The 26,570-nt window shown below is 32.1% G+C and overlaps 1 protein-coding gene across 4 annotated transcripts; it reads left to right on the top strand.

The window, feature by feature from the left end:
- The first annotated feature begins 2,119 nt into the window (after nt 1-2,119).
- LOC127252620 (F-box/kelch-repeat protein At1g57790-like) lies at nt 2,120-21,015 on the top strand. Of its 4 annotated transcripts, XM_051276881.1 has the most exons (3): nt 18,345-18,439; nt 19,777-20,039; nt 20,127-21,015. In XM_051276881.1, the coding sequence occupies exons 1-3, from the start codon at nt 18,399-18,401 to the stop codon at nt 20,795-20,797; spliced, it is 975 nt and encodes a 324-aa protein (XP_051132838.1). In that variant the 5' UTR covers nt 18,345-18,398; the 3' UTR covers nt 20,798-21,015. The 4 variants fall into 4 exon arrangements, with proteins under 4 accessions (XP_051132840.1, XP_051132839.1, XP_051132838.1 ...); XM_051276883.1 differs by lacking the exon at nt 18,345-18,439 and adding an exon at nt 2,120-2,144 and having other exon boundaries at nt 19,743-21,015; XM_051276882.1 differs by having other exon boundaries at nt 18,323-18,439; nt 19,743-21,015.
- The last annotated feature ends 5,555 nt before the right edge of the window (nt 21,016-26,570 follow it).

Genomic DNA, 26,570 nt, shown 5'->3' with positions numbered 1-26,570 from the left:
AATTGACACTTAGAATAAAAGAGACTAAAAATATATTTTAGCTATAATTTAATTGCTTATTAAATTTATTATTTAAATTATTTTTATATTGTAACAATTTAATCAATTATTATTCATATATTTTTACACAACAAATAAATTATAAACATATATCTAAATAAAATCAAAATAAAAATTATTAATCAAAATCAAAACCAAATTAATTAATTTATTATGGCCGGTGAATTTAAATTGTTTTCTACGTTTGGAAAATTACAAAACTAATTAAAATAAGTTCGAAAGTTTGAGACTAATAAATGTTCGGAATATCCAAAACTAGTAGAGGTTCAGAAGTTCCGAGATTAACAACAATAGGTTTGGAAGTTCCAAGACTAATAAAGGTTTGGAATTTCCAAGACTATAAAAGTCTCAGAATTTTCGAGACTAATCAAAATAAGTTCGGAATTTCCGAGACTAATAAAAGTCTCAGAATTTTTGAAACTAACTAAAATGGTTTGGAAGTTCCAAGACTAAAAGTCTCAAAATTTTCGAACTATCGAAATATGTTCGGAATTTTCGAGACCATTCAATATAATAAATTACATATTTAACATAGCTTTGGAAATTCTGAAACTATTTTGGATAGTCTAAAAAATTCCGAGTCGAAAAAAATTAATTGATTTAATATTTATTATATGTGTTTTTATAATTTCAGAATTAATTCCGAAGCTAATTCCGAGGCAAAAAGGAAAAATTATGTAGTGCAATAATAATAATTATTATTATTATATCTCAACGAATCATCCAAAATTCGCTACCACTGGCATTATATGGCAATCTATGTATGATATTTTTTGGGTAACTTTTATTTTGAATTCCATATATATCATAATACAAATAAGTTTATATAAATTTTATTTATTTGTTGTGTATAATATTTATTGCAATGCAATGAACAAAAATTGATATTTATTGATTTGAAAAGTTATAGATTTATAATTTTTTTGTACCATATATAGCATTTATTTCAAATATATATATTTTTAGTTATTCTAAATAACTTAAAATTTTTAAATATAGTATTTTTACTTTATTAACATATCTTTTTGGGGTGTGTTTGTTTGAGGGATTTTGCCAAAAATTCACTATTCATTCAAAAAAATTTTCTTAAAAATATCACATCAAACACTTATTTTTTATTTTAATATTATTCTAAAAATCAATTTTATATTCAAAATATCATATCAACACCTATTTGTATCAAATTATACAACTATTCAAATTCAAAATATTTACTATTCAAATCCTAATTCACAATCCAAACTTCCAAACAAACACACCCTATAGATTAAAGACATTTTAACTTTATTACATTTATTACAATTATGATTATGGCCAAGGATCATATGCTAGTTAAAATATTTTAGCATTGATGGTGAATGCCTTAAGGAAATTAACATTTAATTTGTGTTATTAATTTATATTGTTAATATAATTATTTTTAGACAGTTAGTACATGTGCTGAATCAAAATATTTGACACCTGATATGCGCATGTTCATGGTTTCCTCTTTCGACTGTTTGTCGTCTCTCGTTTCCCTTTATTTTTTTTTCGGATTTTACCTTTAATAGGGTTTTCTATAACTGTAATGGGCTTTGAGGCCCATCGCTTAGTAAATAAAAATTTGGTAAATGGGCTTTGAGGCCAATCGCTTAGTAAATAAAAATTTGGTAAGTTTGCTTTTAATGCTTTGGTATTAAACATTTAATGACAATCAATACTTAATCTAACTTTTTTTTTTTTTTTTTTTGGTAACATACATTTATGATATGTGTCATATAAAATATAATTATTTACTTTATAATTTCACAAACAACAAATATGAAACAAAAAGAAAAAATATTATTTATTATTTTTAGCAAAGATTAGTAAAATAGAGAGTGTGAATACATCAATACCATTCTAGCAAAACCGGCCAATTGAAAATAGAAACTACTCATATTTCAGATTCATCCATCTACTATGTCTCTCTTTTGCGGATGACACAACCTACGCGATAGAAACTAGTCACATTTCAGATTCATCCATCTACTACAACACAACCTACGTGATAGCGGAGAAACCATGGCCAAGGGACAACGGAAAAGCAACAAAAACCTGAAATCGTGAGTTTATTATTATTATTATTATTTCATTTATTGCAACAAATTTGAGTTGATTGATTGTTATTTGATTTTTTTTCCTCATGATTTGAAAAGATTTACTCCTGCTTGTAAAATGATTTTTTCTTTGTAAAAAGAAAATATTTTAAATATTGTAGAATGGGTCTTGTCGAGGTAATGTATGACGAGATGAGATATAATTTTAGTTTTCTTAAAAATCAGTCTATTTTCACAACTATGATAACTTAGATTTTCTATTTCAAATTTAAATACTCTTTGCGGTTTTTAAGTTGTTTTAATTATTATTATTAAAAATTACAATGTGTTTGTATAGAGGTCAGAAATAGGCTTATCAATCACTTAATTAATCAATGCATGTTTTGTTCAAATCATCTTTGAGGGGGAATGGAACCGGATGAAATGTCCTCACAATTGGTAAATTTTGGAAAGCGTGAAAATGATTATAATTTTTTTTTTCATTTAAATTATAAATTAAAATTTTTATATTATGTAAAATCTAGATATATGTCTTCATGTTATCCTTATTTTTATTTTTATATCTTCATTCAACTTTAGTTTTTTCTCACAGTCTAGTCCATTGATATTATTCCCGTTTTTATTTAGAACTATCTATGATATCAGTTACATTATATATATTATAGATGAAAAATCCAAAACTTATTTGCAATTTTGTTCTTATTCATCTTATTTTCTTCACTTATTATTTAAGAATATTAATGTACTCATCTCTAGTAAAAAAAAAATAAAACATAATAATAATAAAAATACTTTTTTTTTCTCCCTCTGCTTTCCAATGTGAACAAAACAATAATTATTATCATCTTCCGCTAAATTATGTCATTATTTTTTTTTTATTGTCCGCAAGACTTATGTCTATTTTATTTATTTTGTTATTGTTATTTTAATAATTACTAATCAATTTGTCATTAACTTTTCTATTTGTTAATGTGTTTTTATCAATTTTTTTAATATATTTTCGATAATACTTCAAATTTATTTTTACCTATCTCACTTTAATATGAAAATATTATTATTTATTAGTCACTTTACACAAGCAACCTTACATAAGTTTACCAGAACCATGTAATGCAATGATAGTTTTTTCTCCCATTCCTTCCCATCCCTCTATTGCAAATCATTTCTAAATGATTGCAAATCATTTCTGGTTTAGATGTATGGAACTGATAAATTTCATATTAATTCTCGATTGCAAATCATTTCTAAATGCTAATGCCTTCAAATGCATTGCTGTAACGATTAACTTCCTCGCGCCATCTTTGTCTGGCAGTTCATCAACTGAGCAGGAGCAGGAGGAGGAGTTTTATCTTCCTACGGACATTCTAGTGTTGATCTTAAGTATGTTGAGCTTAAGAGACATTAGTCAGGCTACTGGTGTCTGCAGAAAGTGGCGAGCTGCTGCAGGCACTGCCCAAAATTTGGGCAAGGTTCCGCTGCTTTTGCATCTCCAGAAATATAGCCACCAGCCATACCAATTCATCGATCTTTCTTTGAGCCGCCAGCCAGAAGCCTTAGCTTGCCAAGATGCCGAAGAGGTATAGTCTGCTATGTCCGGAATCGTTGGATGCTTTATTTCAAGGCCAGCACACAAACACTTACATTATTCTGTCCTCATACTCAAGAGTCAGTCCAGCTACCTCGATTATCTGTGGAGTTCAAGGGAGGAGCTTTCTCAGGAACCCCGAAATCGCCCAACTGTCTTGTATTCACTATAAATATATCTGAGGAAACACAGGCTACTATCTCAACTTGTCGCCCTGGTGATGATACTTGGACCATTGTCACTTACCAATCCCAGTACCCACTTCGCAGTTGCGTCTGGAGCTCAATTGTGGCATGCAACGGTTGCTTCTATTGCTTGAACCAGACGGAACAAGTGGCAGTCTACGATCCTATGAGAAGCACTTGGAGAGTCTTCAATGAGGATGCCTACTCCGAACGGAAGGATTGGGTCGAGACAGCAAGTAAATGGTTCATGGCTGAGCACAACGGCGACATCTTTATTGTTTGGATGTCATTTGTTAGTCAGCCGATTGTTTATAAGTTAGATCTAACTAACTTTTATTGGCTGGACGTGACAAGTTTAGAAGGACTAACATTTTTCCCCAGCACGACAGGTTCATACGTCAAAGATAACATGCCGCGATGGATGAGAGACTGCATTTTTTATGCAAAACCTAATTACGGAAGGAAGAATTTGATGTGCTATTCTCCACCGCATGAAAGATACTATCCGAAGTGTTTTAGTCCCCCCGACGAGTTGCATGAAGCTGTTTGGATAGATGCACTGTAAGATCATTGTGTTTCTGAGGGATCTTCGTACCCAACCGGTAATGCATTGTAATGTAATTTTGTTGGATATGTTCATGTTTTGCACTGATTCGTCGTTGGAAAGGATTGTAACTTCATTTTTTATTGTTCATGATCGATCTACTGATGATCCGATTATAGATTTGAACCTTAGCTTGGCTAAGCGTATGTTCACTGCTTAATTAACAGAAATTTTTGTTTTAAGGGAGACAAGAGTTTAATTACCAGCACATGAGTATCAATACTATACTATAATATTTGTATGAAATATTCCATATAAGTTTAATTGCATTTTGATCGATGTGTTGGCAAAAAAATATTTACGAAACCCATTATGTGATTTGTTGTGAGGTTCAAGTTGAAATTAAGAGATACTGAACATGAACATCTACCCCCTCAAGGTAGGTCGTCCTAGGTTTTGACCTATATTATTTACAAAAGAAAATTTGGGTGGTCCGTACCGTTTATTGGACTTTATACTAGAGTTTTGACCTACACTTTTATATATATATATATATAATATTTTCACCGTAATTTACACCGAAAAAATATTAGTAAAAATATTTGACATTTTTTCCGCCCTAAATTGAGATAATCATGATGGAACTGTATCAATAAATCTTTGCGCTCTTGTGTTATATTGAGTTTTCTACTTTCTCAACTTTATCAATTGTTATTTTGTGACAAATATATGGATTTTAATTATGTGGTATTCATTTAATATAAATGAATTATGTAATAAAATTTATATAGAAAATCTTTATATAACTATATTAAATCAGATGTGAAACAGACACAATATATCACTGTTCATTTATCAGTATAAGTTTCTTAGAACATGTTGTATCATTTTTTAATGCAAATCGGTGAAATTTGTAAATAATCTCCATCTACCTCACATTGTGATAGCAATTAGTTAAGTACATACCATATTAACTATTATGAAAACACTAAATAATTGTTTTATATTTTTCAAATTAACATTTGTTTCCATGTATCAATAAATTTAATATTAGAATTTTATTCTAAAAATTATATTTAATAAATTAAATATTGTTTACAGACAAAAATTGTTTAAATAGCTAATACTGACTCTGATAGATTTATATGTAGTTAATGTTGAGTCTTGGTCAACTCCACTAGTATGATATTGTCCGCTTTGGGTTGAGCCCGCACGGATTTGTTTCTGGTCTTCTTCCAAAATGTCTCATACTAGTGGAGTTTATTTAGGACTTATAAGTGGAATTTTCTTCACATATTTCAACGTGGGTCTTGGGTTTGCACCCCAACACTTAATGTTTAGAATAAATTGTCTGACTAAAAGCGGACACCTTGAGGAGTTTGCAAACTAAACTTAAATGTCCTATTATGAACAAAAAATGTTCGATGTGTCACCAAAGGATAGATCGAGTATTCGGCCGAAGAACCAATTGTTCCAATCAACAAGTTTCAATTGTCAGATACCATTTTATTTAAGCAATGCTCAATCCCAAGGTGATCAAACATCTTCAATCGACACAAAATTCAAGGTATTGTCTCCGGTAGAAGTGTGAATGAGCTGAACCGAACAAAATTTGAAATGTTTGCGAACAAGGCTTTTATTCGTTCAATAAGTATTTGAGCTCGTTTGTAAAGTTCAAGCTCGATTCGTTAAGAAATTTTATTATTTGAGTTTGTGTTCGTGTTCGGTTCGAGTAAGCTTGTTTAGATAAATATGATATTTTATTTTATTTCTTAATTCATATGTATATAATATTTCATTTATTTATTAATTAATAATTTTATATATTTATTTGTACTATCTTGGAGATCACCTATTTTATATTTTGTATTAGTCCACAAAATCAATTTTTCATATGAACTTAATTTTACTATTTGTTTGTTAATTTTTTAGAGTCATCGTATTGGTGACTGTAATAGGCAGGGATAATTCAATTTTCACAATTAAATACTCTTTTATCTGTTTACGTTTCTGAATAGTATACTATGAGAAACTTTAATACAAATTCCACTATCACCCCTATATAGTTTGCACAACACCGGATAAATCGGGTAAATCAAGTCGATTTGGATGTCCTTCAAAGGACCATAGATCAGCAAGTGTTAATGACACAACAACAAATGGCCCGCTTGATTGATTTGTTTTTCTGGTTGGAAGCGTAAGTGGCCAACATGAATAAATCCAACATCCTTACACAATCACGATTGATTGATGCAACAATCCCCTTCAATGCTATTATAATGGAGAATTTGCATCGGCACATCATGAAATGGGGTAACCGTCATTTAATGACAACATGATCTATACTAGTATGCAATTCAATAGTAAGATACATAATCTATATGGGGTTCCATAACAATCGGAGTACTCAACCAATTCAAAGGGTAAAAATCCAACAACATTTCAAATAACATCCTTTTGGGGTCACATTACCATATCAATGACATACACAATTATAGTGGATCACAAAGACAACAGGAGTTCTGACCCTGTTCAAGAGGGCTGGTCAGAAGAAAGTATTCACATCAATAATGCTCCTTGTATGGTGCAACCTATAAGGGTAGAACTAAATGGTATCGAACAAGCACCAAGGATTTACTTTGGCATAAACCTCAGCCACACCAAATTTTGCAATTACCAAAGCCTTTATCTTGAGAGAATAGATGCCATATACTCATTGTTGAGAAATTTTAGAGTTTCTAAATTCGCAACGTATCTCGGTGAACATGATTATGGAACAATCTAATTTTAAGATGTATTTATTTTCACTGGCGTTAATGAGAACATCTTTCTTTTCACTCATGAAATTACAACTATAATATTTCCAAATATGGGAACTTTTTCACATAGATTCTTTGACCATATCGTAAATTTTTCATTAAAAAATTTTGTGGACAAAAAAAGATAAAAGAAAAAGTGGATGAATCATCCATGCACATCATTAGATGGATAAGGGAACAAAAAATTTAATGTTCCACAATTATTTATGATTCTAAACTTACCAACTTAGGGGCTAGGAACATTAATATATGGTTACAAGAACTAATTAATTGCCCACAAAATAACCAATCTCACCTAGCTGGAATCCAAAGCCAATAGGATGGATAACCTGTTTAGAGATAAAGATAGTATAACCAATAAAAGAAAGTTTGATGAGGTGGCGGCATGAAACCCAAGAAAGCAACATGTTAGGAGGATCCAAAGAAACTTTACTCAATAAGTCCAAGGGAGATGGATAGGGATGGCAACGGGTCGGGTCTGAGCAGACCCAAGACCCGACCCAAAAATATATATGGACCCAGGACCCGGATCAGACCCGATTGGACCCGGACCCAGGACCCGGATCAGACCCGATTGGACCCGGACCCGATTGGACCCGAAACTACCCGATTGGACCCGACAGATCTGATAGTTTCAGAATTTTAAATATAAACAGGAATCGGACCCGGATCCACACCCGCCTAAACAATTATCTATTTTTTTTCAAACAATTATAAAAAAAAATAACAACAAATAATGAGCAACAACAATAGTAATAACTCAAAAAAAAAAAAAAAAAACTAAATATTGCATATTATGATATATAATAACCAAACATTTAATCTATTGTGCATTCATCGTAAAAAATCTAAACACATTAACACAAGTCATCAATCACAACGTAAAATAACAACAATCTTCATTGTTCATCGCCATCTTCTTCTTCATCGTCAAATGCTTTTGAGCATCCGGAAGTCAAATTGCCACCTAAAATAATAAATCAACAAATAATATAAGTCTTACAATATAATAAAATATAAATATATTAATTAAAAATAAATTAAAATTAACTTACAATTTGCTTCATTCCATAACCAATATCGAGCATATACTAATGCTTCCAAAGTAGAAGGATTAAGTCTCCTACGATGAGGGTTAATAATTCTTCCACTATTACTGAACGTAGATTTGGAAGCAACCGTAGAAACCAGAATAGCCAAAATATCCGTTGCCATCTTCTGTAAGTAAGGGTACTTGACTCCATTTGTCTTCCACTAACCTAATATATCAAAATTTTGAGTCCTCGGTAAAACGTTTTCTTCTAAATAAATAGCCAACTCCGACATCGTAGAAATTCTAGAAGAATCATTCATACTTGCCACAAAATTGATCGTATTTCTTCAATGGATCTAGATCAAATGCATCAGCGGAAACAACATTGCGAGTCATCGCACCCCCCAAATCCAACATTCCAACATCAACCACCGAGCTCATATCCGTAGAAGACGTGGCTCTAGATTGGTAATCAATCAACAAATCATAACAATTTTGACGAACTTGATTAACTTTGATCTTAGCTTTATTACCATATATCAAATTAAAATAAAATTCAACCAACTTCAGCTTGTACCTAGGATCCAATACAGTAACAACCCCCAACATTATGTTGACAATCACTCCAATATTTTTCATACTTTGCAAGCATTTTTTTCGTCATTTCTTGAACCAATACATTTGAACTCTTCACACATTCATCTAATTTTGATTTTATCTCACATATATGAGCAAAATACAAATTTGATGTAGGATAAAGAGTTCTAGAAAACAACTATATCACCTGATAGAAAATCTTCAACTTTCTACATATTTCAATTGCAAATTTCCAATCCTCATTACTTGGCTTACTACTGTAATTTATCTCTCGGCATTTAAGTCGTGGGAATACATTTTTATAAATAATAGCTGTTTCTAACATCAAATAAGTAGAGTTCCAACGATTTTTGCAATCCAGAACTAACCTCCTAGAACAATTAATAAGCAATTGACGAGCAGCTTCTTCAAATTTGACATGCTCCTAAACAATGGCCAAATCAAAATTTTGAAAGGCGAAAGGGCGGCTACAAAAAGAAAGGTTAAAGGTTGGCTCTATTGAAAATGGCTTAAGTCCTCCATTCACAAACACAACACATCGTGCTCACTTCAACGAAGAGACGAAAAAGGAAATTAAAGCTGATCTTCTAAAGTATGTCACCATAATAGTAGAACACCAACAACCCTTTTCACTCTTTACCATAACCACTACATCAACTAAATTTACTAAACAAGTAGAACAAGAAGATGAAAGTAGCAAAAATAATGGCCACTCATGTCTTAAGATTATTAAATCCAAGTTACTTTGAAAAAGTATTTCTTTGAAAAAAAAAGTTTAAAATACCCATCAAGGGTCTATGAAGAAGGTCATTTTTTATATGAAGATCAGCCATATGTTTAGGATAATTAGGATCCCAATAGTCACACATTGCATTTAAGAAAGACACAATGCTGTGAAAAGTATTTTCCGTCATCTAGGCAAATATGCACACCTAGAAATTTCAAATCATACCAAGGGAAGACAGATGAGAATGACATATATTAGATTGAGGTGAAAATTATTTTCCGGCATCACGGGCAGCGACATTGCGTAAGAAATTTTGAGGCATCAAACAATAACAAGGAGAGACATTGCGTAAATATCTGGAGAGGTTCAACAAGCTTTGTGCGCGGTGCCTGCAACATCAAATTATAGACCAATTGTTGCTCCAATATTTTTATGAATGACTGGCATGCTAGACCGGAACAACATTGATACCGATAGCCAAGCATAATTGGTGGATAAAACCCCAAATGCTGCGTGGGAAGGTAACAATTCTCTTCGACAACAAATTTCCAAACTTACAAAATTTGCTCATCAATTGGTTGTAGGAAACACGTGCCATGTGAATGAGTGTGGCATTTGTACAACCAGTGACGGAACCAACAGTAAAAGTTCGGGCGGGAAAAATCGATTTTTTTTTTATCGATTCAATGTGGTTTTTTTTTTATTTATAGTACACTCTGGCAAAAAAAATTGGAAAATTTAAATCTTTTAGAAAAAAAATTACCAAAATTACATAAGATTTAATATATTTTTTACTATAAAAAATAAAATTAAAGACTAAAAGTATAAATCAACAAATGGCTAAAATTTTTATGATTTTTTACATTACAAAATAAAAAATTAGGAGGGACAAATTACTATAAAATATATAATTTTATTATTTTTTACATAAAAAAATACATATATTTTGGGGGTTGGGGGGTCAGTTGACCTCCCCTAGCCCCCATGTAGTTCCTCCCATGTGTACGAGCCCGGAGCATGCCACCGATACATGCCCTGCCTTGCACGAGGAAATTCATGCCAATGTGAATGTAGCCAATTTTGGTCCACCGAGGCAACTGCAATATGACCCTTATGCAAACACCTACAACCCATGGTAGAAGGGCCATCCAAATCTCAGGCATGGGAATCTGCAACATGAAGGGTTCCGACCACAAGCACTTCCAAATCAATTCTTCCAGCCACCACCGCCACCGCCACCAAACCAATCTATCATGGCACTAGAGAAAATGATGAATACCATTGTTGCTAACACGATTCGATTCCAACAAGATACGAGGGCGAGCATTCAAAACCTTGAATCTCGCATGGAGCAAATAGTGGCGGATCTTCGCCATGTCATGGAAAAGAAGACGGGGAAATGGCCATCACAACCGGAAAAAAACTCAAAGAATGTTAGCACCATGACTTTACGAACTAGAAAGACTGTGGGAGCTCCGGGACCAATCATCCCAAAGGACAAAGACGAGAGCACCATCGAGAAGGAAATCTAGAAGGAAGATGCAAGGAAAAATGAGGTAATTGATGAAACAATCACTAAATTGAATACTAATCTTGCCCGTTTTCCTTCAAGGTTGGCAAAGCCGAAAAAGTCAAAAATAAAGAGAATAAAGTTTTGAATATATTTTGAAAGGTCAAGTTGAATATACCATTGTTGGACGCAATCCACCAAATTCCTAAGTACGCGAAGTTCTTATAGGAATTTTGCACCAACAAGCGGAAGTTGAAGGGCGACGAATGCATCATTGCAAACGAGAATGTGTCGGCACTACTCCAAAGAAAGATTTATCCGAAGTGTGAAGATCCAGGTATGTTCATAATCCCATGTAAAATAGGGAAATTAGAAGTCAAGCGTGCTAAGTTAGATTTAGGTGTGACAATTAATGTCATGCCAAAATAAATTTATAATTGATTGAATCCTGCACCACTAAAGAAAACTAAGATTATTATTTAACTTGCTAATAGGATGCATGCATATCCCGAACGACTTATGTCCTTGTTCAAGTTAATGATTTAATTTTTTCGGTTGACTTCTATGTTAGGGAAATGCATGATAAACATTCACTCAACACATCACCACTACTTTAAGGAGACCTTTTATGTGTACAGGTGGTACTAAGATTGATGTAAAGTATGGTAGTTTGAGGATGGAATTTGGAGGGGAAAGAATTAAATTTAAATTTTTTTATGCGATTAAACATCCCCCAAATTCTCACTCTATTTTCTCGTTAGATATTATTGACTTTGAAGTAAATGATGCTTTTGAGGTATAAGCCAAGGATGCGCTAGAAGTGGTTTCACATAGGTATTCCCATGCTCCTTTATTCTTTTCCGTGACTAATACACGTTTGTTGCCTTCAATTGTTTAGAATTTAAGCCGTTGCTGAATCATTTGAAATATGCACATTCGAAAGACGGTTAGATACTACTAGTGATCATTTCACTCACAATGATGAAAACCAGGAGGAACAAGTTGAAGAGCTATGCAAAATATTACATGTGGAATGACTCATTCAAAGATGAAGAAGAATTTTGTTCGAATGGCTCTTGAGGACCCTTCATTGTTAATTTTCAATAAATAATGTCTAACCAAAGACGTTGAAGAAAGGTGCTATTTGGAGGCACTAATTTTTTTATTTATTTTTTATTTTTTATTTTTTTGTGTTCATTATGTTTGATTTTTGTGTGTTTGGTTTGTTTAATTTGTAGATGATGGTGATCTCAGCATGCCCGAGACTACATTTTGAGTACTTAAGAATGACATTCCAATAGGTGGGCTGATGTTAGTCATGCCCATGCCGGTCTTTCAACATACCCATGCAAGTTGAATTTATCAGAGTTTTTGAAGATCTTGCGCACAATCCCCCCCGATAGGTGAAGTCCATTGTCCCTTTACATTTTTTATTTTTCGGAATGTCTTTTCATTGAGGACAATGTGCATAGTGGGTGTGGGGGCAAAATATCCATTGTTTGCCTGATTTGATGACTAAGTCGTGTGCTAAAGACTTGTGTGTATTTGTTTTCAATAGATGAATTTCCGATGAAGTAGACGATAAATATGCCGAGCATGACATGTTTTACCTTATGTGAGATTTGATCCTAATAGAGGATTCATTTTAAATGTTATATATTTCTTCTTATTTATGATTGTTGGCCTACACTTGGTTTTCTAGAAATTGCGTAGCTATGCATGTCGAATTTGATTTCCTAGGAGTCTATGCGGTTAATATGATAAGGACATTATAAAGAACCATTTGGCCTAATATACTTCCTACCTAAACATTAATCACTTACTGAGACTCGTTGAGCTTGAATATCTAATTTTATTGTTAAATGATCCGCATATTAACCTTTCTTTCTAAAGACAAAAATTTATTTGAACCTATAGTCAAATGAAAATGTTCGAGCTCATATCATTTTAAAGGCTCCAAGAACATGGGAAGTTATGCCTATTTTTTGTTGTTGATTACTTATGAGAGAGAAAAAAAAAGGGACAAAATTGTTTTGCATTATAGCAGGAATGGACATTTTATTGTGTTAACATGTTGGTTGATTTTGGTGAGCATTTTTCCATACTTGGTTTGCAAAAGATAAAGAGAATTATGCAAAAGTATGAATCAAGTACAACAATAAGTTATCAATTCAGGCACAAACAAAATAATGGGTAGACATGATTGTGCTTTCCACAATCTATAGGGATGCACTAAAGGACGGCGAAGCAACGGCAATAAGTTGCGAACTTATATAAAAAATTTAGTTTCCAAATGTATTAAATTAGATCTCAAGAAAATATAACTTAAAAGAAAAACTATGTACATCCTTATACGTCCACCCGATCGGATCAATGTGGAATACCTCACAGAAGGTACGTGCACCAGTATTCATTGGCAGGGTTAGTGCACAACTACCAAATTCAGTTGTTTCGAGCAATAAATTTGATAAAATTGAAATTTTATTCATTGGATTACAAGTGATTCACACTTCTTTCACGAGCAAGGAATGAATCATACTTATTTAAACCATCATTATCATACGGATATGGTTCATTATGCCTGATTTTACCAAATTTCTTGAATTTCTCCCCAATCTCAGAAGCAACCATTGTAGATGGAACATTCATACATACACGGACTTGTACTCAATTGCAAAAAATAAATCAAAGGGGATTGTCTCAAATTGAAGAATGGTGATGAAATAAATCACACAATTCATGCACTTTGAACACCGAATAGAAAAGTTACCTTTGTCTTCTATTGCATATATATCATCTGTTGGCTTACCTCCATACCTTTCAATTTGGTTTGATGATGCAATTTATAGTGGGGTAGGGGTTTCAATTGTTGGCTGTATCTCCGATGTAGTGGGCTTGTCGACTGGTGATTGAGAGATTGCTGGAGCAGACCATGCTTTGGCAACCTGCAACTTTTGAAAGTAATAACTTCATGTCAGTTTCATAGAGTGATGATCAATGATATGTGACAATTGGAGTTATTATTTATTATAGAAGCGTAAGTATGTTTTTGCGGCTCAGCTACATATTCTTCATTAGGGGAAGAAAACTTGTCATGTTTTGGGTCGCTATTGTTCCACTTTTTGGTCTAGTGTCCCTCAAACCATATCGTGGATTCTCAGCCAACTAAGTAATCAATATATGTTTGTGTTGGTGTTTTATTCACCGGTGCTCCACAATTTGCGGCATCAATAATACTATTGTCCATTAATGAAAAACATCATAAAAGTATCAAGAATCAATAATTGTGGAGGAATTTGATATTTTGGACACTTTGTAATAAATATATTAAATCACTCTGAGCATTGATGGAGTGTTTCACCTTATTCTTGTTTAATGCCACGTATATCTTTCATCAAAATAGGAGATCTAGAAGCTAGGAAATATTCTCCAAGAATTTCTTCATGTCATTCCATAGGTCAATGCTTCTTGCTAGATCATGAGTGAAAATGGAAAGCCCCTCTGCGGTTTTAGCTGGAGCACAATACACCATGTTTGTTTAATTAATTAATTAATCAAATTTAAGTTTAATAATTAATTTATATATATATATATATGTAGCGTCACTGCCGCCGCACCAAAGAAGAAGCCACCGGTGCCGCCGCCTGCCGGAGAAGAAGAAAAGAAAGAGGACGATGGGCTCGGCCGCCGCCGTGGTGGAGTAGTAGGTGGAGGAAGAAGAAAATGAGATAATATAGTGGAAGGACGAGGAATTAATGAAAACATAAATAAATGAAAAAAATTAATGTTGGGTGGTAGGTGGTGGGTGTTTGAAGAGTTTTTTTAGGACTTTATTATGTTTTGAATATTTTTTTTTTAAAAAAAACTAATATTTGAATTTTTAAATAATTGGAAATGGTATTTTAAGCAGGAAATTTATATTTGAATTTTATGTAGTTTTTGAAGTTTTGAATTTTTTTAAAGAAATGTTTTAATATTGAAATATTTCAAAATTAGGGTAGGGTAGTTTCGGCAAAAAATTTTATATTTGAATTTTTTTAGGGTTTTTTAAGTTTCAAATTTTATTTTAAAGAAAAAAATTTAATATTGAAATTTTTATAATTAGGGTAGGGTAATTTTGGTGGGAAAGTTTATATTTGAATTTTGTTAGGGTTTTTTAAGTTTCGAATTTTATTTTAAAGAAAAAATTTTAATATCGAAATTTTTAAATTAGGGTACGGTAGTTTCGGTGGGAAATTTTATATTTGAATTTTTTTTAGGATTTTTGAAATTTTGAATTTTATTTTATAGATAATATTTTAATATTGAAAGTTTTTTAAATTAGGGTACGGTAGTTTAGGCGGGAAATTTTATAGTTTAATTTTTTGGGGTTTTTTTTTTATGTTGTGATTTGTTTTTTCAAAGAAAAAGTTTTAATATTTTGAAACTATTTAAAATAAAATGAACACTTTAGTGAATAAAAGAGACTAAAATTGTATTTTACCTGTAATTTAATTACTTATTAAATTTATTATTTAAATTATTTTTATAATGTAACCATTTATAAATTATTATTCATATATTCCTACACAATAAATAAATTATAAGCATATATCTAAATAAAATAAAAATAAAAATTATTAATTAAAATCAAAATCAAAATTAAATAATTTGTTGAGGCGGGTGATTTTAAATTGTTTACCAAGTTTGGAAAATTCTGAAACTAATTACAATAGGTTCAGAAGTTCCGACACTAATTAAAGTTCAATATTCCAGGACTATATAAAATAGGTTCAGAATTTTTGAGACTATAAAAGTCTAAGAATTTTCGAAACTAATCAAATTAGGTTCGGAAGTTCCGACACTAAAAGTTTCAGAATTTTCGAGACTAATCAAAATAGGTTCGGAAGGTCTGAGACTAAAAGTCTCAGAATTTTTGAACTTAATCAAAATATGTTGAGAATTTCCAAGACCATTCAATATAATAAATTATATATTTAATATAACTTCTGAAATTCCAAAACTATTTTGGATAGTCTCTGAAATTCTGAGGCAAACAAAATTAATCGATTTAATATTTATTATATATGTGTTTTTATAGTTTCGGAATTGAATCCAAAGCTAATTTCGAGGCAAAAAGAGAATATTATGGTAGTGGAATAATTATTACTATTTTTATATATCAACGAATCATCCAAAATCCGCTACCACGGGAACTATATTGCAATCTATGTATGATTTTTTTTTTCGATAACTTTTATTTTGAAATTCCATATATATTTATTTATGTAATGAACAAAGTTAATATTTATTGATTTGAAAGTTATAGATTTATAATTTTTTTTTTACCGTATCAAGCATTTATTTCAAATATATATATATTTTTAGTTATTCTAAATAACTTAAAATTTTTAAATATAGTATTTTTATTTTATTAACATGTCTTTTTGGTAAATATTATAGGTTAAAAAAACTTTTAACTTTATTACATTTTTTACTATTATTATTATTTATTCTAAAAGCATGCTCTTATAACAATATATCTTATCATAAAAGCAAACTGACACGGCTCCGGATCACCCGAACCCGAACTTAGACGGACCGATTGCAATCCGAACCCGGTCGAAGCTACTTGTTTGCTTGGAGGTTGTGATCCTTTGATCTTAATCAAAATGTGTGGTTTAAATTAGCTCGCCACTTAAGATGTGTGACTTAGATTAATTTGTCATTTAGTATATATAGCCTTGTTTATTTTTTTGATGGACACACAACTTAGATGAGAACATTTTGAGAGAGAGTTTACCTAGCTTTGGAGAGATTCCTTAGAGTTGGAGTGATTCCATCCGCCAAGAGGGAAATTCGATTGTTGAGCTTCGGATGCAACTGCGTGAGAGACGGAAGATACATCGGCAGCCTCGAATAGTCCGTGGATTCGCGAAAGTGCTTGCTCGAGAGGAGTGATTGCTTTTGGAATTCAACTTATCCTATTTCTATTTCGATTTTCGATTCAACATTTGTAAGTTTCCGAATACATATTAAATACTTGTCTTCGAGTTTGATTCATGGAGATAATCCTAATCCATGTCACAAACTATTTTTTATTTTACTTTAACTTTTGGATTCTACTTTTATTTTTCTTATAGGCAATCCAAATAGACTCGTAAGAGCATCAGTTACAAACACCTTCTTTATTATTGTATTTCAGTTTTATACTTTTAAGAAGAAATACAGTTATCCAAATTTATTACATTTCATAAGATCTGGTTACCTTCACCAAAAAAAAAAAAAAAAAAAAAATCAATTAAATTATATATATTTAAAATTCATTAATCAATTATCATACTTTATCTACCATATTTGTAAATTTATTTGTTTTTTTTTCTACCTTACTGCATATATTATTTGGATACGATTTGGAAATAAAAATAATAATTCTTAAGTTATATTGTTAATTATTATGATTATTTTGTTTTTATTTTTAGTTAATATATATGTTGATTTATTCCGTATATATTCAATTATAAATTTATATAGATTAATATTTAAAAGTTAAAATATTATTATATAAAAATATTATTAGATAATAAAAATATATAGAAATATGTATAGATAAATAATTTATTTATATATTGATTATATGTATTATTACATAATAAAAGTATATAGAAATAAATAAATTATTGTGAATTTATAAAATAGTAAAGGTAATGAGTTGACGGTGATTTAGGGGATAAATGAAATAATTTGAATATTGAGGTGGATAGAAAGATAAAAGTGATAATGGGCACACGCAATGACTATAAGAGATGCTCTAATAGACGTAATATTGCTCACATGTTGATAGTTTCCTCTCACTACTGTTTGTCGCCCCTTGTTTCCCTTTTTTTTTTTTTTTTTTTCGGATTTTACTATTGCTCTAATGGGCTTTGAGGCCCATTGCTTAATAAATAAAAATTTAGTGAATTGATTTGAATGTTTTCATATTAAACATTTAATGACAACCATAATTTAATCTAACTTTTTCAGGTAATATACATTTATGATATGTGTCATATAAAATTTAATTATTCACTTTATAATTTCACAAACAATAAATATGAAACAAAAAGAAATAATATTATTTATTATTTCTAGTAAAGATTAGTAAAGTAGACGGTGTGAACACATCAATACTATTCTCGCAAAACCGGCCCATTGGAAATAGAAACTAGTCACATTTCAGATTCATCCATCTACTCTCTCTCTTGCGGACGGCACAACCTAGGCGATAGCGGAGAAACCATGGCCAGGGGACCACGGAAAAGCAACAAAAACCTGAAATCGTGAGTTTATTATTATTATTATTATTTCATTGATCGCAACCAATGTGAGTTGATTGATTGTTGTTTGATTTTTTTCCACATGATTTGAAAAGATCTACTCCAGCTCGTAAAAGGATCTTTGTAAAAATAAAATATTTTAAATATTGTAGAAGGGGTCTTGCCGAGGTCATGTATGACGAGATGAGATCTAATTTAAGTTTTTTTTTAAAAATCAGTCTATTTCGGTAACCATGGTAGCTTAGATTCTCCATTTTAAATTTAAGTACTCTTTGCGGTTTTTAGTTTGTTTTTCATTTGGATACAATCAATTACATTCTATTTTTTGTTGTCATAATTATTATTATTTACAATTACAATATTTGTGTATATAGGGATCAGAAATAGGCTTATCAATCACTTAATAAATGTGTGTTTTGTTCAAATTGTCTTTGAGGGGGGAATGGAAGCCGAAGAAAAATCCTCCCAATTGGTTAATTTTGGAAATGGTGAAAATAATTATAAAAATTTTCATTTAAATTATAAATTTAAATTTTAACATTTTATGTAAAATCCAGTTATATATCCTCATGTAGCCCTATATATATATATCCTCATTCTACTTTAACTTTTTTTCACAGTCTAGTCCACTACTTTGATATTGTTCCGATTTTTATTTACAACTATCTATGGTACCAGCTACATGATATACTTTAGTTTTGTAGATGAAAAATTCAAAACTTATTATGCAATTTTGTTCTTAATGTAACCTTATCTTATTTTTACACCCCTCACATCTTAGCGGAAAAAAAAAAAAAAAAAAAAAACCAATAAAAATACTATTTTTTCTCCCTCCCCTGCTTTTCAATGTGAATCAAACAATAACTATTATTTTCTTCGGCTAAAATTATATCATTATTTTTTTGTTGCCCGCATAACTTATGTCTATTTTATTTATTTTGTTATCGTTATCAATTTGTCAATAATTTTTCTACTTGCCAATTTTTTTATCAATTTTTCAAATAAATTTTTTATAATACTACAAATTTATTTTTATCTATCTCACTTTAATATTAAAATATTATTATTTATTAGTCGCCGTACATAAGCATCCTTACATAAGTTTACCAGAACCATGTAATGCAATGATAGTTTTTCCTCCCCTTCCTTCCCATCGCTCTATTGAACCAAACACTACGCATCATTTTCTTAGCATTCCTATTGTCACGGAGTTTCTGGTTTAGCTGTATGGAAGTGATAAATTTCATATTAATTCTCGATTGCAAATCATTTCTAAATGCTAATACCTTCAAATGTATTGCTGTAGCGATTAACTTCCTTGCGCCATCTTTTGCTGGCAGTTCATCAACTGAGCAGGAGCAGGAGGAGTTTTATCTTCCTACGGACATTCTAGTGTTGATCTTAAGTATGTTGAGCGTCAGAGACATTAGTCAGGCTTCCGGTGTCTGCAGAAAGTGGCGAGCTGCTGCAGCCACTGCCCAAAATTTGGGCAAGGTTCCGCTGCTTTTGCATCTTCAGAAATATAGCCACCAGCCATACCAATTCATCGATCTTTCTTTGAGCCGCCAGCCACGAAGCCTTAGCTTGCCAAGATGCCGAAGAGGTATAGTCTGCTATGTCTGGGATCGTTGGATGCTTTATTTCAAGGCCAGCACACAAACACTTACATTATTCTGTCCTCATACTCAAGAGTCAGTCCAGCTACCACGATTATCTGTGGAGTTCAAAGGAGGAGCTTTCTCAGGAACCCCGAAATCGCCCAACTGTCTTGTATTCACTATATATATATCTGAGGAAACACGGGCTACTATCTCAACTTGTCGCCCTGGTGATGATACTTGGACCACTGTCACTTACCAATCCCAGTACCCACTTCGCAGTTGCGTCTGGAGCTCAATTATGGCATGCAACGGTTGCTTCTATTGCTTGAACCAGACAGAACAAGTGGCAGTCTACGATCCAATGAGAAGCACTTGGAGAGTCTTCAACGAGGATGCCTACTCCGAAGGGAAGGATTGGGTCGAGACAGCAAGTAAATGGTTCATGGCTGAGCACAACGGCGACATCTATATTGTTTGGATGTCCTTTGTTAGTCAGCCGATTGTTTATAAGTTAGATCTAACTAAATTTTATTGGCTGGACGTGACGAGTTTAGAAGGACTAACATTTTTCGCCAGCGCGACAGGTTCATACGTCAAAGATAACATGCCGCGATGGATGAGAGACTGCATTTTTTTTGCGAAACCTAATTACGGAAAGAAGAATTTGATGTGCTATTCTCTACTGCATGAAAGATACTATCGGAAGTGCTTTAGTCCCCCTGACGAGTTGCATGAAGCTGTTTGGATAGATGCACCGTAAGATCATTGTGTTTCTGAGGGATCTTCGTAGCCACCCGGTATTGCATTGTAATATAATTTTGTTGGATCATGTCTATGTTTTGCACTGATTCATAGCTGGAAAGGATTGTAACTTCGTTTTTATTGTTAGTGGTCGATCTACTGATGATCCGACTATTGAATTTAATCTTAGCTTGGCTAAGGGTATGTTCACTGCTTAATTAATAGAAATTTTGGTTTTTAAGGGAGACAAGAGTTTACCAGCACATACTTCACTATAATTGTATGAAATATTCCATATAAGTTCATTGCATTTCCACCTATGTGTTGGAAAATATATTTAGAAAATCCATTTGATTAATGTGTTATGAAGTTCAAGTTGAAATTAAGAGAGTGAACATCTGGCCTCTCAAGCTTAGGTCGGTCTAGGTTTTGACCTAAAATATTTACCAAAAACCATTTGGGTTGTCGTATAGTTTATTGGACCGTGTACTAGGGTTTAGATTTACACTTCTCTTTGTAATTTACACCGAAAAAATATTAGTAAAAATATTTGACTTTTTTTCTGGCCCCAAACATTATAATGGAACTGTATCAATAAATGTTTGTGCTCTTGTGTGTTATATTGATTTTTCTAATTTTCTCAATATTATCAATTGTTAATTTAGGACAAATATATGGATTTTAATTTTTTATGTTGTATTCATTTAATATAAATGGATTATGTAATAAAATTCATATAGAAAATTTTATATAACCATATTAAATCGGATGTGAAGCACACACAACATATCTTTCTTCATTTATCAGTGTAAGTTTTTTAGAACATGTTGCACTATTTTTTAGTGCAAATCGGTGAAATTTGTAAATAATCTCCATCTACATCATATTGTGATATCAATAAATTTGTTTCTATGTGCTAGAATATGAAACTGAAATTCTTTATTGCAATAATAAGAATACATACATATTTATAGTGATATACAAATCGTCTAAATAAGACAAGAATCCTACGAATATCTTAAATAAGATAACTATCATAAATATAATATAATTTTTTAAAATATATTTTAACACCTCTCCTCAAACTCAAGATATGATGGAACAAACTTGAGTTTTTCAGAAGTGACCGAAAAAAGATATAGCCGAAATCTTTCACGTACGAATTTGAATTCGCCAAGATTGACTGAAAGTGGTGTAGCCGTCCACTGGATCAGAGTCAGAGGCAGAACTCTCAACACCGTTAGAGTTGGAAACATGACTCGCTCGCTCACAACGGAACTAGAGTCGAAAACAGGACTCGCTCACTCTATAGAGCTAGAATCGGAAACAGGACTTGCTCGCTCGAGTCGAAAATAGGACTCTCAACGGCGTTAGAGTCGAAAGTAAAACTCTGTCAATGGAGATCGAAGTAGCAAAGATGGAGAAAACATAAAAATGATAGCATAACCGTAGATAGAAGAAGATACATCAATAAAATATAAAAATATATATGGGATATAACGGGTCATAGATATACTCCGAGAGAATTTGGCTCTAATACCATATTAGAATATAAAATTGAAATTCTTTGTTGCAATAATAAGAATACATACATATTTATAGTGGTATACAAATCGTCTAAATAAAATAAAAATCCTACGAATCTCTTAAATAAAATAACTATCATAAATATAATATAATATAATATTTCTAAATATATTTTAACACTATGTATCAACAAATTTAACATTTGTTTCTATGTATCAATAAATTTAATATTAGAATTTTATTCTAAAAATTATATTGAATAAATTAAATATTGTTTACAGAGAAAAATTATTTAAATATCCGATATTGGCCTTGGTAGATTTATATGTTAATGTTTAAAATAAATTGTCTGACTAAAAGCAGACACCTTGAGGAGTTCCCAAACAAAACTTAAATGTCCTATTATGGACACAAAATGTTCGATATGCAACCAAGGGATAGATTGGGTATTCGGCCAAAGAACCAACTGTTCGAATCAACAAGTTTCAATTGTTGGATACCATTTTATTGAAGCAATGCTCAATCCTAAGATTATCAAACATCTTCGATCGACACAAAATTCAAGGTATTGTCACCGGTAGACGTGTTAATGAATCGAACCGGACAAAATTTGAAGTGTTTTCGAACAAGGCTTGTATTCATTCAATAAGTATTTGAGCTTGTTTGTATTGTTCAAGCTCGGTTCATTAAGAAATTTTATTGTTCGAGTTTGTGTTCGTGTTCGATTCGAGTAAGCTTTTTTAGATAAATATGATATTTTATTTTATTTCTTAATTCATACGTATATAATATTTTATGTATTTATTAATTAATAATTTTATATTTATTTTTAAATTAATAATTTTATATACTTATTTGTACTATCTTGGAGATCACCTATTTTACATTTTGTATTAGTCCACAAAATCAATTTTACAGATGAACTTAATTTTACTATTTGTTTGTTAATTTTTTAGAGTCAACACATTGGTGACTGTAATGGGCAGGGATAATTCAATTTTCACAATTAAATACTCTTTTATTTGTTTAAGTTTGTGAAAGGTATACTACGAAGAAGCTTTAATACAAATTCCACTATCACTCCTAAATAGTTTGCACAGCACCAGACAACCGGGTAAATCAAGTCGATTTGGATGTCCTTCAAAGGACCATAGATCAGCAAGTGTTAATGACACAACAAAAAATGGCCCGCTTGATTGATTTGTTTTTCTGGTTGGAAGCGTAAGTGGCCAACATGAATAAACCCAACATTCTTACACAATCACTATTGATTAATGCAGCAATCCCCTGCAATGATATTATAATAGGGAATTTGCACAACATTCTTACACAATCACTATTGATTAATGCAGCAATCCCCTGCAATGATATTATAATAGGGAATTTGCATCAGCACATCATGAAATGGGGTAACCGTCATTTGATGATAACATGATCTATACTAGTATGCAATTCAATAGTAAGATACATAATCTATATGGGGTTCTAGAACAATCGGAGTACTCAACCAATTCAAAGGGTAAAAATCCAACATTTCAAATAACATCCTTTTGGGGTCACATTACGGTATCAATAACATACACAATTATAGTGGATCACAAAGACAACAAGAGTTATGACCCTGTTAAGGAGGGTCGGTCACGAAGAAAGTATTCACATCAATAATGCTCCTTGTATGGTGCAACCTATAAGGGTAGAACTAAATGGTATTGAACAAGTACCAAGGATTTACTTTGGCATAAATCTCAGCCACACCAAATATCGCAATTACCAAAGCCTTTATCTTGAGAGAATAGATGCCAAATTCTCATTGTTGAGAAATTTTAGAGTTTCTAAATTCTCAACGTATCTCGGTGAACATGATTATGGAACAATCTAATTTTAAGATGTATTTATTTTCACTGGCGTAATGAGAACATCTTTCTTTTGATTCATGATATTACAAGTATCATATTTCCAGACATGGGAACTTTTTCACGTAGATTCTTTAATCATATCATAACTGTTTCATTAAAAAAATGTGGAAACCAAAAAAGTAAAAGAAAAAATGGATGAATCATCCATGCACTTCATTCAATGGGTAAGGAAAAAAAGAATTTAGTGCTCCACAATTATTTATGATTCTAAACTTACCAACTTAGAGGTTAGGAACATTAAGATATGGTTACAAAACTAATTAATCGCCCACAAAATAACCAATCTCGCCTAGCTGGAATCAAAAGCCAATATGATGGATAACCTGTTTAGAGATAAAGATAGTATATAACGAATAAAAGAAAGTTTGATGAGGTGGCAGCATGAAACCCGAGAAAGCAACATGTTAGGAGGATCCGAAAAAACTTTACTCAATAAGTCCAACAAGGGTGATGGAATATTTGACATGCTCCTAAACAATGGCCAAATCAAAATTATGAAAGGACAAAGGGCAGCTACAAAAAGAGAGGTCAAAGGTTGGCTCTATTGAAAATGGCTTAAGTCATCCATTCACAAACACAACACATCGTGCTCACTTCAATGAAGAGATAAAAAAGGAAATTAAAGCCGATCTTCTAAAGTATGTCACCATAATAGTAGAACACCAATAACCCTTTTCACTCTTTACCATAACCACTACATTAACTAAATTTACTAAACAAGTAAAACAAGAAGATGAAAGCAGCAAAAATAGTGGCAACTCATGTCTTAAGATTATTAAATCCAAATTAGTTTTAAGACGTATTTCTTTGAGAAAAAAAAAAGTTAATAACACCAATCAAGGGTCTATGAAGGTCATATTTTTATATGAAGATGAGCCATATGTTTAGGATGATTAGGATCCCAATAGTCACACATTGGATGTAAGAAAGAGACATTGCGGTGAAAAGTATTTTCTGGCATCTAGGCAAATATACACACCTAGAAATTTCAAATCATACCAAGGGAAGACGGATGAGAATGACATATATTAGATTGAGGTGAAAAGTATTTTCCGACATCACGGGCAGCAACATTGCGTAAGGAATTTTGAGGCATCAAACAATAATAAGGAGAGACGTTGCATAAATATCTGGAGAGGTTCAACAAGCTTTGTGCGCGGTGCTTGCAACATCAAATTACAGACCAATTGTTGCTCCAATATTTTTATGAAGGACTGGGCATGCTAGACCGGAACAACATTGATGCCGCTAGCCAAGGAGAATTGGCGGATAAAATCCCAAATGTTGGGCGGGATTTGACTGTGAGGATGACAGAGAATTCACTACAATTAAGAATCAGAGGAGTCAAATATTCAAAAGGTAACGATTCTCTTCGACAACAAGTTTCCGAACTTACAAAATTTGTTCATCAATTGGTTGTGTAGGAAACACGTGCCATGTGAAAGAGTGTGGCATTTGTACGAGCCTCGAGCATGCCACCGATGCACGCCCTGCGTTGTACGAGGAAAGTCATGCCGATGTGAATGTAGCCAATTTTGGTCCACCGAGGCAACCGCAATATGACCCTTACTCAAACACCTACAACCCGTGGTGGAAGGATCATCTGAATCTCAGGTATGGGAATCTGCAACATCAAGGGTTCCGACCGCAAGCACTTTCACAACAATTCCTCCAGCCACCACCGCCACCGCCACCAAACCAATCTATCATGGCACTGGAGGAAATGATTGAAGACCATGGCTTCCAACACGATTCGATTCCAACAAGACACGAGGGCGAGCATTCAAAACCTTGAGTCTCGCATGGAGCAAATAGTGGCGAGTCTTCGCCATGTCATGGAAAGGGAGACGGGGAAATGACCATCACAACTAGAAAGTAACTCAAAGAATACTAAAAGGATACTCATGCACCATAATAGACGTGGAAATGGCTTCCCTCATCTTCAAATTAGAAACTCTAAACCCGGGAGTTACAAACGGATTAGTTGTATTGGATGGCTTAAAAGGAATGACAACTTGTTTCTTTAGTGAAGCTATATGTACTGACCTTTGCAAACACCCTTCTGAATGTCTCTATAGATGGCTTGTGCTCGCACCTTTTCCCCCCGGTAGCAAATACATTTTTATACTACTTGCAAATAGTTTTCTTTGCACCTCCAGCAACTTCAATTTCATCAAAATCATTCCATACAATTGAAGTTATTTTCCTTTTTCTCTTATCGGCACCTCATTTGTTTAATTTGAATTTCTTTCATCTTCATTTATGTTATTATCCACCGGTTGACTTGAAATTGAATCCACTTATACACTATTATGTGTATCATTCACAGATGAAAGACCAAAAATATTT

The sequence above is a fragment of the Andrographis paniculata genome, unplaced genomic scaffold, assembly GCF_009805555.1.
Source record: "Andrographis paniculata isolate CXL003 unplaced genomic scaffold, ASM980555v1 Contig46END, whole genome shotgun sequence".
NCBI classification, from domain to species: domain Eukaryota; kingdom Viridiplantae; phylum Streptophyta; class Magnoliopsida; order Lamiales; family Acanthaceae; genus Andrographis; species Andrographis paniculata.
The sequence above is the reverse complement of the archived record's forward strand: the minus strand, read 5'-3'. Positions and strand labels throughout refer to the sequence as shown.